This window comes from Phyllostomus discolor, chromosome 5 (assembly GCF_004126475.2).
Source record: "Phyllostomus discolor isolate MPI-MPIP mPhyDis1 chromosome 5, mPhyDis1.pri.v3, whole genome shotgun sequence".
Taxonomy (NCBI): domain Eukaryota; kingdom Metazoa; phylum Chordata; class Mammalia; order Chiroptera; family Phyllostomidae; genus Phyllostomus; species Phyllostomus discolor.
In genome coordinates this window covers 27591193-27606180 of record NC_040907.2, presented here as the reverse complement: position 1 = coordinate 27606180, position 14988 = coordinate 27591193, and the positions used below count along the sequence as shown (strand labels likewise).

Here is a 14988-nt window from a genome sequence, read left to right as displayed (position 1 = left end):
AGTATTCTCTCTGATTCTGTTTTCTGAAAGAGATTATAGAAAATTGGTAAATATATTTCTTAAATGTTTGATAGCATTCACTAGTGAATTTGAGCTTTCTGCTTTATATTTCGAAAGGTTATTATTTTTTTTCTGTCTGCATTTTTCTGCAACTTTATTTTTTGCCTTAACAATGCGTCATGGGCATTTTCCACATCAACACATACAAATCTAGTATAGTCTTTTTAACTGACACATTGCAGTTTGTAGTATTTCTACGTTTCAATTCTCTTAACCAATTCCTCTTGTCAATACATAGTTAGATGTTTCTAAAATCTGGCTATTACAAATAAAGCAGTAATGAGTATCTTTGTCATTTCTTTGAGTACACTGTGCACGCATGCAAGTGTTTCTATAGAGTGAATCCCAGAGGGTGATTCAGAGTATTGAATGAAAGTATTAGTTCTAGAATGTTCAAGTTCGGGATTCCTCTAGAGCTAAGACTGATATTCTGTTTGTTTTTAAAAAATACAATTAATTATTTTTTTTCTTTTTTTTAATATATTTTATTGATTATGCTATTACAGTTGTCCCATTTCCCCCCTTCTCTCCCCTCCACCCTGTACCCCCTCCCACCCACATTTCCCCCTTTAGTTCATGTCCATGTGTCATATTTATGAGTTCTTTAGTTTCTACATTTCCCATACTATTCTTGCCCTCCCCCTATCTATTTTCAACCTACATTCTATGCTACTTATTCTCTATACCTTTTCCCCCTCTCTCCTCCTCCCACCCTCCTGCTGCTAACCCTCCATGTGCCCTCCATTTCTGTGGTTCTGTTCCTGTTCTAATTGTTTACTTAGTTTCTTTTGGTTTTGCTTTAGGTGTGGTTGTTGATATTTGTGAGTTTGCTGTCCTTTTACTATACATGTCTTTTCTTTATCTTCTTTTCTTAGATAAGTCCCTTTAGCATTTCATAAAATAAGGGCTTGGTGATGATGAACTCCTTTAACTTGACCTTATCTGAGAAGCACTTTATCTGCCCTTCCATTCTAAACAAGAGCTTTGCCAGATAGAGCAATCTGGGATGTAGGTCCTTGTCTTTCATGACTTGGAATATTTCTTTCCAGCCCCTTCTTGCCTGTAAGGTCTCTTTGGAGAAATCAGCTGACAGTCTGATGGGAACTCCTTTGTAGGTTACTGTCCCCTTACCTCTTGCTGCTTCTAGGATTCTCTCCTTCGTTTTGACCTTGGCTAATGTAATTATGATGTGCCTTGGTGTGTTTCTTCTTGGGTCCAACTTCTTTGGGGCTCTCTGAGCTTCTTGGATTTCTTGGAAGACTGTTCCCTTTGCCAGATTGGGGAAGTTCTCCTTTATTATTTGTTCAAATATGTGCTCAATCTGTTGCTTTTCCCCTTCCCCTTCTGGTACCCCTATAATTCGGATATTGGAACGTTTAAAGGTGTCTTGGATGCTCTTAATCTTTTCCTCAATTTTTTGAATTCTTATTTCATCATGCTTTCCTGCTTGGTTGATTCTATCTTCCTTCTGATCCACTGTATTGTTTTGAGACTCATATTCCTTCCTTTCACTATTGGCTCTTCTCCGCGTGTCTTCCTGCATCTGTTTTATGGTACTCTGCATTCTTTCATCTAAATTTCGTCCAAAATCCACCAGTTCCGTGAGCTTTCTGATCACCAGTGTTTTGAACTGCGCATCTGATAGATTGGCTAATTCTTGGTCGCTCAAAAGGATGAGTCCTGGGGGACTGATTTGCTCTGTTGAAAACATGGGGTTTTTTTTTCCCCCTGTCTCTCCTTTTTTTTTTTTTTCTGGTCTGGTTGCTCTTGTTACGGTGGGGGGGCGGAGCCTTAGGTGCTCACCGGGGCTGGGCACCCCAGTCGCTAGATTGTGACGTTATATGTGGGGGCGGGGCAGGCGCGGGAGCAGGGCGGGAGAAAACAATGGCGGTAGATCCGTTCCCCTGGACTCAGACCTTTGTCTGGGCTTCCGGGCCGCGAGTTCTGCCCTGGTCCACAATCGCTGCCCCTCTGGGTCTGCCAGCCGCAGCTTGCGTACTCAGGGATCACCACTGCCTTCTTGCGCACCGGATGGCTTTTGCGCCGATTTCATGCCAAACCTTCCCCCCCCCCCCCCCGCCCCACCTCCGCGCGCCGCCGACCCGAGCCAGCCCCGCGCCCACCCGGCTCGTCTTTTCCTACCAGTCCGGACGAACGCGTCTACTTCAACTTCTTGGCTGCCCAACTTCCATTCAGATAAATCCTCTGCCGGATCTGGGTGTTATTCTGACTGTAAATTATTGTTGTAAATTATTGGTTTTCTAATCTTGGTTGTACGAGGAGGTACGGTGCGACCACCTATTCCTCCATCTTGCCGGAAGTCCCAATTAATTATTTTTCAAAGATTTTATTTATTTATTTTTAAAGAGAGGGGAAGAGAAGGAGAAAGAGGGAGAGAAATATTGATGTGCAAGGGAACACTGATCAGTTGCCCCTTGTACACCCCAGGCACCTGGCCCACAACCTAGGCATGTGACCTGACTGGGAATTGGACTAGCGAACTTTCAGTCTGTGGGACAACACCCAACCCACTGAACCACACCTATCAAGGCAGAAGGTTATTAATTATTGATTTAAATTCATATGTATATATCTATCTCCAGGTTGTCTTTTTCTTTTTGTGTGAGTTTTAGCACATTTTGTCTTTCACAGAATTGCTCCATTTCATCTAGATTTGAATTTGTGGGTATAGAATTATTCATAGTATTCCTTTATTATCTTTTTAATGATCATGTGTCTGTAGTGATGTCCCCTCTTTTATTTCTGGTATTAGTATTCTGTGTTATCTCTCTTTCCTTTTTATTTAGCCTGTCTCAAAGCTTATTGATTTTATTGATCTTTTTAAAAGGAGTTTTTGGTTTTATTGATTTTTCTCTTCTGACTTGCTATTTTCAGTTTCATTGATTTCTGCTCTAATTTTTATTATTTATTTTCTTCTGCTTACTTTGGATTTAATTTGCTCTTATTTTTTTAGTTCCTAAAGTAGAAACTTAGACTATTGATTTTAGAGCTTCTTTTCTAACATATACATTCAGTTTTATAAATTTCTCTCTGCCCACCTCTTTTGCTGCATCCCACAATGTATTTTCATTTTCATTTATATCAAAATATTTTTAAATTTCTCGAGATTTTTTTGACCCATGTGTTATTTAGAAGTGTGTTTAATCTCGGACTATTTGGTGATTTTTTTTAACCTATTTTCTGTTACTTCTTGTTTAATTTCATTGTGGTCTAAGAGCAAACATCACATGATTTCTATTCTTTTTAATTTGTTAATGTGTATTTTGTAGCCCAGAATGTGGTCTGTCTTGGTGAATGTTTCATGTGACTTAAGAAGAATGTGTATTTTGCTATTGTTGTATAAAGTAGTCTATATAGATATCAATCATATCCAGTTGACTGACGATGCTGTCGAGTTTAACAGTGTTCTTCCTGATTTTCTACCTGTGGGTCTGTCCGTTTCTGATAGAGGGATGTTGCAGTCTCCAACTATAACAGTGGATTTATCTATTTCTCCTTCCACTTTTATCAATTTTGCCTCCTGTGTTTTGATGCTCTGTTGTTAGATGCATATACAGTAAGGATTAATATATCTTCTTGGTTAATTGACATCTATATCATTATGTAATGCCCCTATTGCACCAAAATCTTTCTGAAATTAAAATAGCTACTCCCACTTTCTTTTAGTTAGTATTAGCATGGTATGTTTTTCTCTGTCCCTTTACTTTTAATCTATACATGTCTTTATTTTTAAAGTGGGTTTAACTACAATAAAAAATTAAATAAACAAAGTAAGTTACTTGTAGACAGTATACAGTGGTGTCTTTTTTTTTTAATAATACCCAGTTCCCATTAATAATCATCTTTAGAACTCAAGGGTTGGGAGACGCAGTCTTTTTTTTTTTTTAAGATTTTATTCATTTTTATTTTTAGAGAGGGAAGGGAGGGAGATAGAGAGAGAGAGAGAAACATCCATGTGCGGTTGCTGGGGGTTATGGCCTGCAACCCAGGCATGTACCCTAGCTGGGAATCGAACCTACGACACTTTGGCTCACAGCCCGCGCTCAGTCCACTGAGCTACGCCCGTCAGGGCCAGTTGTGTCCTTTTTTTATCCATTTTGATAATCTCTGTCTTTTAAATGATGTAGTTGGACCACTGACATTAAGTAATTATTGATATAGCTGGATAAATACCTGTCATATTTGTTATAGTTTTCTATTTGTTACCCTCATTCTTTGTGTCTGTTTTGGTGTTTCATTCTTTTTCTGCCTTTTGTAGTTTTAAGTGAGCACTTTATATGATTCCATTTTTTCTCCTTTTTTGCCATATCAGTTATATTTCTTTAACTTTTTTAGTAATCACCCTAGAGTTTGAAGTACACATTTGTAACTAACCCACGTCTACTTTCAAATAACACTATACCACTTCACAAATATAATAATAAAATAATTCTGATTTCTACTTCCCATTCCTTATGATGATGTCATTCATTTCACCTACACATAAGTATATGTAAACACATATATACACACATAAGCATACACAGTCAAATACATTATTATGTTTTTACTGTGAACAGGCTATTATCTGTTATATCAATTAGGAATAAGAAAAAGTAAGTTTTTGTTTTGTCTTCACTTATTTCTTCCCTTCTGCTCTTTTTTTCCTTATGTAGATCTGAGTTTCTGATCTCTATTATTTCCTTTTCTCTAAGGAAAATGCTTTAACATTGCAAGGCAGGTCTACTAGCAACAAACTCCTTCCATTTTTCTTTGTCTAAGAAAGTCTTTATTTCTCCTTCACTTTTGAGGGACAATTTTGCAGGATACAGAATTTTTGGTTGGTGGATGTTTTTTCTTAACACTTTGAATATTTCTCCTTTCTCTTTTAGCTCTCATGTTTTATAAGAATATAATTTTATTGTTGCTCCTCTACAAGTAAGGTGGATTCGTCCTTGATTATTTCCAAGATTTTTTCTTTATCTTTGATTTTCTGTATTTTGAATATAATATGCCCAGGTGTTGTTTTTTGGCATTTATCTCACTTTGTGTTCCCTGACCTTCCTAGATCTATGATTTGGTGTCTGACATTAATTTGGGGAAATTCTGTGTTGTTATTCCTTCAAATATTTCTTCCATGTTTTCTTTTTTCTTTCTTCTCATTCTGGTATTCCCATCGTGTGTGTATGTTACATCTTTTATAGTTGTTCCACAGTTCTTGAATAGTCTTTTCTGGGTTGTTGGTGGGGGGAATTAGTCTTTTTTTTTATTTGCTTTTTGATTTTGGGAGTTTCTATTGAGATATCCTCAAGCTCAGCAATTCTTGCCTTGGCCATGTCCAGTCTACTAATGAGCCCACCAAAGGTGTTCTCCATTTCTGTGACAAGGTTTCTAAAAAATAAAAGGAACAAGTTGAGCAGTTCAGTGGATTAATGAGCTGCTCATAAAAGATGAAATACATAGAATACCCAAGGACAGTAAACTGGGTCTCTTTGTTGCTAGGTTGTTTTTCTTTTTTTCATTTTTTTATTATTATTCTATTACAGTTGTCCCAGTTTTTTCCTTCTTTACCCTCCTCCGCCCATCCCACCCTCTACTCCCACAGTAAATTCCCACACTGTTGTCCATGTCCAATGAGTCATTCATACATGTTCTTTGGCTAGTCCCTTCCCCTTCTTTCCACCACTACCACCTCCTCACTCCCCTCTGGTCACTGTCAGTCTGTTCCATGTTTCTATGCCTGTGGTTCTATTTTGTTTGTTAGTTTGTTTTGTTCATTAGATTCCTCTTATGTGTGAGACCATATGGTATTTGTCTTTCACTATCTAGCTTATTTCACTGAGCATAGTATTCTCCAGTTCTATCCATACTGTTGCAAAAGGTGGGAGCTCCTTCTTTCTTTCTGCTGCACAGTATTCCACTGTGTAAATGAACATGGTTTTTTGATCCACTCATTTACTGATGGGCACTTAGTTTGTTTCCAGCACTTGGCTATTGTAAATAGCGCTGCTATGAACATAGGGGTGCCTAAGTTCTTTTGAATTGTGACTCGGGATTCTTAGGGTATATTCCCAGCAGTCTGTGACAGTGTTTTTGAACTGTAGAATTTTTTTTTAATTCTTTCTTAGAATTTCCATCTCTCTGTATACACTGCCCATCTGTTTATATGCTACTTTATCCTTTTGACCCCCTTAGCATATTAATCATAGTTGGTTTAAATTCCCAATCTAGCCCTGGCTGGTGTAGCTCAGTGGATTGAGGGCAGGCCTGAAAACCAAAGGGTCGCTGGTTCAATTCCCAGTCTGTGTGGATTCAGACTGGGTGGATGCCTCCATTGTGAGCCAGGTCCCCAGTAGAGGACGCACAAGAGGCAACCACACACTGATGTTTCTCCCCCTCTCTTTTTCCTTCCCTTCCTCTCTCTCTAAAAAATAAATAAGACCTTTAAATTCTCAGTCTCAATTCCAACATGCCTGCCATGGCTGAGTCTGATTCTGTTGCTTGCTCTGTCCCTTTATACTGCACTTTTTGCCTTTTAGTATATGTCATAATTTTTTTGATAGCCAGATGTGCTGTACTGAGTGAAAGGAATTTTTATAAACAGGCCTTTAGTAAATGTGACATTGAAGTGTAAAAGGAGAAGTATTCTATAGTCCTACAAGTAGGTCTCAATCTTTTGGTGAGCCTGTGCCTCTGGACTATGAAATTCACTAGTGTTTTTTAGTCCTCCAACCCCCTTACGTGGGACCGCATGGCTGGAGGGGGTTGGAGTTGGGTATTGCTTCTCCCAAGTAGATTAGGCTCTGATCAAACCCGCAGGTTAAGCTCTCATAAAACAGTTTCTTCTGAAAGCAGACCTTGTTAAGAACAGAATGTTCTGACTTTTCCAAAATGGTTCCTTTACCCCTCTCCCTGCTGGAAGCATGAGAGGATTTTTCCCCATGTTCACTGTGAGAACCTTGTCGACTCCTGAAGGGAAAATGCACAAAAGTGTAGGGAGCCTCCCCTGCTACAACATGACTGGGCCCCCCTGGAATTTTTAACTCTCAGGTTTGTCCACACTGAGCTTCCAGCAACTTGTCAACTCACAGTTTATATTTTCCTGCCTTGGCTCTGGTTCCCATGGAGGTTTCTGCTCATGGATTTCTGCTCTAGTAAATTGTGATTCTCTGTATTCACTGGTCTATCTCTCCAAATTTGGGGGATATCAGTTTTCCCTGTGACCTCACTTCTCTGATGGATCTACAAAGGACTGTTGATTTCTCAGGTTGTTCAGTCTTTTACTTATTGTTAGGATGAAGTGGGTACTTCCAAGTTCCTTATATGCTGGTTCATTCCCAATTTTTTTTTACAACCCCAGTTCTGATATGAATGCAGTAGAAAACCAAAACATGACATTATACAAAAATATCTTTATGACCTTAACATTTTGAAAGATTTTAAAAAACAAGACAATAAACATAAACTATAAAAGAAAAGACATAAGGACCTTTTATATACCTGGAAAAAGTAATATCAATATATTCAACTATTTTTAAATCAGGACAGCTCATTGCTCTTCCCCCTGGCATTGGTCAGGGTGGCTCAACTGGAGGGTACGCTTCCAAGATAGTGCGTTCACATGGCTAGCCAAACTGATGCTAGTTGTTAGTTCTCCACACACCCCAAAGGGTAGCTTGAGCTTCCTCCTACCATGGTGGCTGGGTTTCAAGAGCAAGCATCCCAAGAGACAAGAAGTGGAGGCAACCATTTTTTAAGGTTTGAGCCCCAAAATTAACACAGTGTCATTTCTACCATATTTTATTGATCAGTCAGTCAGAACCAAGGTTCATGAGAAGGGGAACAGACCCCACATCTCAATGTGAGGAGAGTCAAAGAATTATGGACCATGTTCTAAAACCACTTTAATTCATTCTCTACATATTTTCCCACTTGGATAATTTATTCTTCCCCTTGCAAGATTCACCATTAAAAGTCTCATCAACTTTACATCCTTTTGTAAACTTGGCTAGGTGGTTCAGTTAGTAGTTGTCACTTGGTTGGAGCATCATCTCACATACCAGAGGGATGCAGGTTTGATCCCCAGTCAGGTGCATACAGGAGGTAGCCGACTGATGTTTCTCTCTCACATCAATGTTCCTCCCTCTCTGTCTGCCCCTCACCTTCTCTCTGTCCCCCTCCCTCCTTCTTTCCCTCCTTTCCTTTCTCTTCCTCTAAAATCAGTAAACATATCCTTGGGTGAGGATTAAGAAAATAATAATAATAAATAAAAGTCTCATCAGTTTACAACATCAGGCTCCAGATGTAGGATCTCCTCATCTAAATCCAGATCCAGGTGCAAATCAGACCTCTCAGGTGCAGTTTCCCAGGCACAGCTCCTTGACTGTAGTTGCCCAATCTGAAGACCTGTGAACTAAAGAAACGTGTTGTCTAGTGCAGTGGTTACCAGAGGGGAAGTCAGGGGGAGTATGAGAGGGTAATGAGGGTTAAATATATGATTGATGATAGAAAGAGGCTTGACTTTGGGTGGTGAGCACACAATGAAATATACAGATGATGTATTATGGAATTTTACACTTGAAATTTTTATCTTACTAACCAGTGTTACCCCAGTAAATTTTATAATTTTTTTAAAAATAAGTAAAATATGCTGTGAAATAACAAGGAGACATACTGGGGGGAAAAGAAACATGTTGTCTGCTCCCGATATACCCGACATACAGTGGTTGGACGGGCAGAGAATAACTTACAGATACACCTGTTCAAAGGGGAGAAAAACTAGAGGCACACAGCAGTCACTGGTCTATATAGATTCTGAAATCCAGTTTGGCACATGTTGCCAATTCATTAATTTGATGCAGTACTACTTTCCGGGGGCTGTTTTTCATTACTCTTGGTTTTGTCCTCTGAATCATCATTCCTTTTCCCTGAGAAAACTGAGATTGCTTTCTCTGTCTTCTTCCTGCCTATAAAAGGTTGGGGGCTCTAAAGGATTCTTTTCATTTTGTACCAGCTTTGTCTTTTTAGTCCTAACTGGCAATGCTTCCACCAGAATGATTCTCTTAAAACCTTGAGAGATTGTCTATGAATCCCTTTTGGGATTTACTTCATTAGACAAAAGCTACAACCACAGATCTCTTAAAGATAAGCCCTTCTCTGGTTTGGGCTTCCTGTGCAGCTGCTGTGAAACAATGCCCAACAGATTCTATTGTTTAAGGAAGAGAATCTGAGAGATTTGCCTGTAAGATTATAGGGCCTTTTGGTCTGAAGTAGTCTATGGAGCATAGTTTTAAATCACTCTGACTTCTCAGCAAGAGATTTTGTTTTCCCATTCTGGATTTGACACTTTCTCAACTTAGGATATTTTGCCTCAGGGAGAGATTGGAAATGAGAAGCAGTTTTGTTTGTGAACTCTGCAAGTCCTGAGTTTTTTTATGTTTTACGTTTGTTTATTTCAAACTGATTCCTCTCATCTTGCATTTTTATCACAGCTAGTGAAAAGAAGCCGATGGCACTTTCATCACCTTAGCTATTTCATTGAATTCATCAGGTACACTTATTTTCTTGTTCTTCAGGTGACAGGGCTGCCTGACTTCCCATCACTACCTCGTGTGTCCCCTGTCCTCCATCTCCCAATAAGATTTTTCTCATTTTCCTTTCAGCTCTCACTAACAGCCTTCTCAGCACTTGCTTGGTGGCCCATTATGCTTCTTTCTGATACCCAATCCCAAAGTCAATGTCATGTGTATCTGGCTTTTGTCACTGCCGCACCCTACTTCTGGCACTACAATCTGTTCCAATAATCTTTTGCTACATAACAAACCACCACAAAACTTGATGGCTGGAAACAACGGTGTGGGCAGGGCTGAGTGGCAACAGTTTGTCTCTGTTACAGACAGTGTCAGTGCGGCAGCCCAACTAGGGCTGGAGGATCACTCCCGTACATGCTGACCAGGTGGCGCTGGCTGTCGTTTCTCTCCACATGGACCTCACCACGGGGCGGCTTTGCCTCCTCGCACATGGTAGTTGGGTTCTAAGAGTAAATGTCCCAAGAAACAGAAAGTAGAAACTGCTAGTGTTTTAAACCCTAGGCTTAGAAACTTGACAATGTCATTTCCACCATGGTCTATTGGTCAGATATCACACAGTTCTATGTGAGGAATGTCAAAGAATTTGGAGGCCATGTTTCAAAACTGCCACACTCTGCCCTGGCTGGTATAGCTCAGTGGGTTGAGCATTGGCCTGAGTACTGAAAGGTTGCCAGTTCAATTCCCAGTCCAGGCACGTGACTGGGTTGCAGGCCAGGTCCCCCGCTGGGGACACGTGAGAGGGAACTGATCAATGTTTCTCTCCCTATTGTTCTCCCTCCCTTCCCTTCTGAAAAATAAAATCTTTAAAAATAAGTAAATCTGCTATCTTCTTGTAAGGGTTTCATAGTTTCCCTTTTATATTTCACACTTTAATCTATGTAGAATTTCCTTTTTAAATCATTAATGGACTGGTTATATTTTTTCCTTTTCTTGTGTTTTAATTAGATGAAGTTTCCATACAGTGAAATATGCAAATCTTAAGTGTATAATTTGATGAATTTTAGTTAGTGTGAGCACCCTTGTAACTAACTACTCCAATTGAGTTAAAAGTCATTTCTAACCACCCCCCAAACTCCCCAGAAGTTACCTCATGCCTCCTTACAAACAGTCTTCACTTTCACCTTTGATTTCTATCACTGTAGACTAGATTTTTCTGTTCTTGAACTTAATATAGATGGAATCATACTATATGTATACTTTTTTCTCTCTGGTTTATTTCTCTCAAAATGATGTTTGTGAGAAGCACCCTGTCAATGGTTTGTTATTTTTTTACTGCCAAGTGATATTTTAATAAGTGATTATACCACAATTTGTATATCTGTTCTTTTGTTTATGGACATTTGGATTGGTTCATGTTTTGAACTGTTATGACTAAGCTGCTATGAACAGCCTTACAGAGTTTTCATTTATTTTTATTAGTCTTCTTATCTCTTTGAGTTCTTGCATTTTTATTTTGTTTTCAGCAAAAGGGTCATGTTTTAAATTTTTTACTGATTTTAAAGAGAGAGAGAAAAAGATCAATTTGTTGTTTCACTTATTTATGCATTAATTGGTTGCTTCTTGTATGTGCCCTGACCAGGGGTCAAACCCTCAACCTTGGCGTATCGGGACAATGCTCTAACCTACTGAGCTACATGACCAGGGCAAAAAAGTCATGCTTTGACATGGAAGTCCTATTTCTAACAGACTTCAACCAATCCTTCAGTTGTTAGATCTCCCTCCACACCTACCTCCAGAGGCACCTGCCCATTCTTGGGTCTTTTGTGAATTATAAGATGAAACAGCTTGGTTCTCATCACTGCCCATTTTTGGTTAAGGATTCAGCTTTGTTAGATCTGCTGAGTCAGTTACTACTTTGCCAGTCTGCTTTCCTGCTTCCAAAATGTTATGCTGTCTTCCCTTGTTATCTGGCTCATTTTAATGGGTTTTAGGAGAAAACATAGTTAAATATTTATTTCAATCCATCTGATTTATCCTTTTTTTCACCTCTCATTTTCTATAGCCTTTCTCTCCCTTTCTGTTTATCATTTTCTTCTCTCTACCTTGCTTCCCCTTAGAATCGGAATGATAAAGGTGGGAGAGCCCTCAGAGAGCATCTGGCCCAGCCCCCCATTTTACAGGTGGTAGACGCGAGGCCCATAGAGGGCGACAGTTCATCCACAGCCCACACAGCCATCACTCCTATCTTTTTGGCCTCTAATAACAAAAGAGACTTTTTGCCCTCCAACCCCTTCAGTGTGGGAAAGGAGAGTACCCCTACTCAAGTGGAAACCTAGAAGGCAAGTCAGCAGGGAGAATGTCATAGCTGTGTAGGCTTTGGTGAGTCCCCTCCAGAGACCAAGGAAGCAGCTCTGTTTAGGACTGCCTCTGTCTCTGGTGCCCACCCATCCCCCACCCCACCACAGTGCCTGTTGGAGGGTTGCCAGTTAGGAGAGTGCCCAGCTGTCTTAACAGGAAAAACTCCTGAAACAAACAAACATCTGAATTGGGACCCTCAAGTCCTTTCCATGTTTTTCTTCATCCCATTTTTTCCTCTTTTTACTGCTTTCTTTGGGCCTGAGTATTGATATAGAAGATAAAAAGGGGATTCCAAGGTCCAGAACAGAAAGCAAGGCAAGTGACCAGTGGTGTGACTATTCTAAGCCCAAGACCACACACACACACACACACAACACCACAGTCTTGCTAATATTGCCATGGCCGCACAACTCCTTACACATATAAGGTAAGATACATAAAGAACATGTGAGGCAACCAAGTACCAAAAATGAATGTGTGTGTATATATATGAAATTGTTTAGATTTTCTCTTTAGTGCACAGAAGACAAAGTGCAAGTTCCGTGCCTTGGCTTTTGGTCAGGCTGTTCTTCCAGCAGGCTGTGTTCCCAGAGCCTTTGGTCATGCAGTTTGGGCTGGAAGCAGCTGGGCACAGCCACCCTCTGCCCCCTCCCACAGTGTGTCACTAGCTTAGCAGCTGGGAGTCCTGCCCGGGACCAGAGTCCAGGGGAGAGAAGATAGAAGAGAGCACTCTTATCTAACTTCTCTATCCCGAGTACTCTGTACGGCTCTTTAATGCAGTTCTTTGTCTCCTGCAGTTTGTATTTACTTGAACAAGAACGGCAGCACTGGCCCCCACTTAGATAAGAAGAAGATCCAGCAGCTCCCTGACCATTTCGGGCCAGCCCGCGCCTCTGTGGTGTTGCAGCAGGCTGTCCAGGCTTGCATCGACTGTGCTTATCACCAGAAAACTGTCTTCAGCTTCCTCAAACAGGGCCACGGTGGTGAGGTTATCTCAGGTAAGCTCCCTCGGGCCAGTATGGCCTCCCAGCCAGAGGGCAAGGCCTTCTCAACTGGCTGATTTCTGACAGCCCATCCTGGTTCCCACTTCACACCTGAAGGCTCTAAAGAAGGGTGAAGGTGTACTCTTCCACAGAGAGTCCTCATTTTCTGCACCCAGAGCCTCTCTGAGTCTCATGAATACCTCTGCCAAGTAGAATACCCACGCAGACTGTTCAGAGTCCTGAGCCTCTAAACAGATTCCTCTACTGTCTGCCTGCTTAGCCTCTCCATACAGAAAATATGTGAGTGTGGCACCCCAGGAGATAGAAGACTCAAGAGGAGGCTGTACTGTGGCCACAGGAGAGTTTCTCCAAACTGCCACAGCCTCCCACCTGACATGAGGGAACCTCAAACTCTTCTTTCATTCTTTTGACTCCTTAGCTTCCCAGTTCTGAGCCAGCCCTGATACAAGGGAGTTAAACCCCAGGGGAGTGGGAAGAGCCATTCCCTCTTTCTTCCCTACTGTGAGAATCTGAGTCAGCTGCACAGTGTTTTGTTGTTTTCACTGAGAATATTTACTTTTTCTGCTGTGCCCCTGTTCTGTTTCAGTTTTCATTAAGTCCAAAACCCTTTACCCACCAAACCCATGAAGACTTGACCTAAAGCCTCTCAATTTTAACTGTATGCTACTCCATAATCTCCCACTCCTTCCTTCTAACACATCACAGTATTCGGCCTCAAGAAGCAGCTGACGTGGAAAAACCCATAAATAATCCAACTGTATTCTTTTGGAACGCATTTATTGAGCCCTTACTATATGTCAGAGGTTATTGCCAGGACACTGGCTGGGGACGGGGAGAAAGGAAGATGACAGTCTCAGGCGCTGCCCTGGTGGAAAAGGAATAATATCTCACAGCTAAGTGTGAAAGGTGTGACAATAGAGAAATACGGGCAGGTTGGTGTGGGAGACCAGGCGAGGGAGTAATTGGCTGAGAAGAGGATGCGGCAGGCAGGGGAGGAATTGTTACAGAAGGCAGAGAACTGCAAAGGAAATCAAGCCTTCCTTTCCTTCTGAGGCAGAGGAAGGCTTGATTTCCTCCTTGGTCTTTCCTTTCCTTCTGTGCAGCAGTCTGCAGGAACCCGGCCTTCTTTGTTGCCTCTCCTTAGCTCCTAGCACCTATACCTCCTGTAGGGTTCTTTCTCTGCCCCAAAACTACTTCCTGAGAATGACATTTCTCCCCATTTCCTGCTGTTCTCAGACACAACTGCAGAGATCTTAGCTTTTTAAGGGGTATACAGATACTTTTTGAATGGAAAAAGAGTGAAATTAAACACAGCATGGCATAGTTCCCAATGTTGCCGAAATTGTAGTGCTCTTACATAGATGGGATTGTTCACCAAACCAGTGCTGCAAAGGCTGTATTCTCTTCTGCCCAGCTCCTGTTCTCAGGCAGTGCTTAGGGAAATAGCACACAGAATGAACAGATTTCCTGGACAAGGCCCAGCCAACTGATGGAGCAGATAGAATTATGTTCGCAGTTGTTTTCACAAGTTGCATAAAATCATTCCAGAGCCCCAGGTGCAAGGGACTTGGCCTGGCCACTCCCATTATTGCAAGTCCTTTGGAGTTGGCGAAAATCATACCCTCGAGGGAGGGAGGGAGAAAACTGGGGCACTGATTGCCTTTGTGTAAGCAGGTAAGCCTGAGGCAAGCTGTGGGCTGAACTCCTCCTGCCTAGCGCTGCGCTGCATGCCCGGCTGACGTGCTCAGCCCTGTTTACTTCACTCCACAGCCGTGTTTGACCGTGAACAGCACACCCTCAACCTCCCAGCCGTCAACAGCATCACCTACGTCCTCCGCTTTCTGGAGAAACTCTGCCACAACCTTCGCAGTGACAATCTGTTTGGCAACCAGCCCTTTACACAGACTCACTTGTCACTCACCACCACAGAGTACGGCCACAGCCACGACAGGTACCTACCAGGTAGGAGCTGGGATGGGGCCTGGGCTAAGAAAGGGTGCAGAGCCAATAGCAGCACCAGCAAGGGCCCAGGGCCA

The 14988-nt window shown here is 41.4% G+C and overlaps 1 protein-coding gene across 1 annotated transcript in view; it reads left to right on the top strand.

Moving 5' to 3' along the window:
* The window catches only part of SCMH1 (Scm polycomb group protein homolog 1), a 144899-nt gene that overhangs the window by 111570 nt on the left and 18341 nt on the right, over nucleotides 1-14988 (top strand). Inside the window, 2 exon segments of the mRNA XM_036025857.1 lie at nucleotides 12746-12946; nucleotides 14723-14914. Of these exon segments, the coding sequence (XP_035881750.1) occupies nucleotides 12746-12946; nucleotides 14723-14914 (393 nt within the window).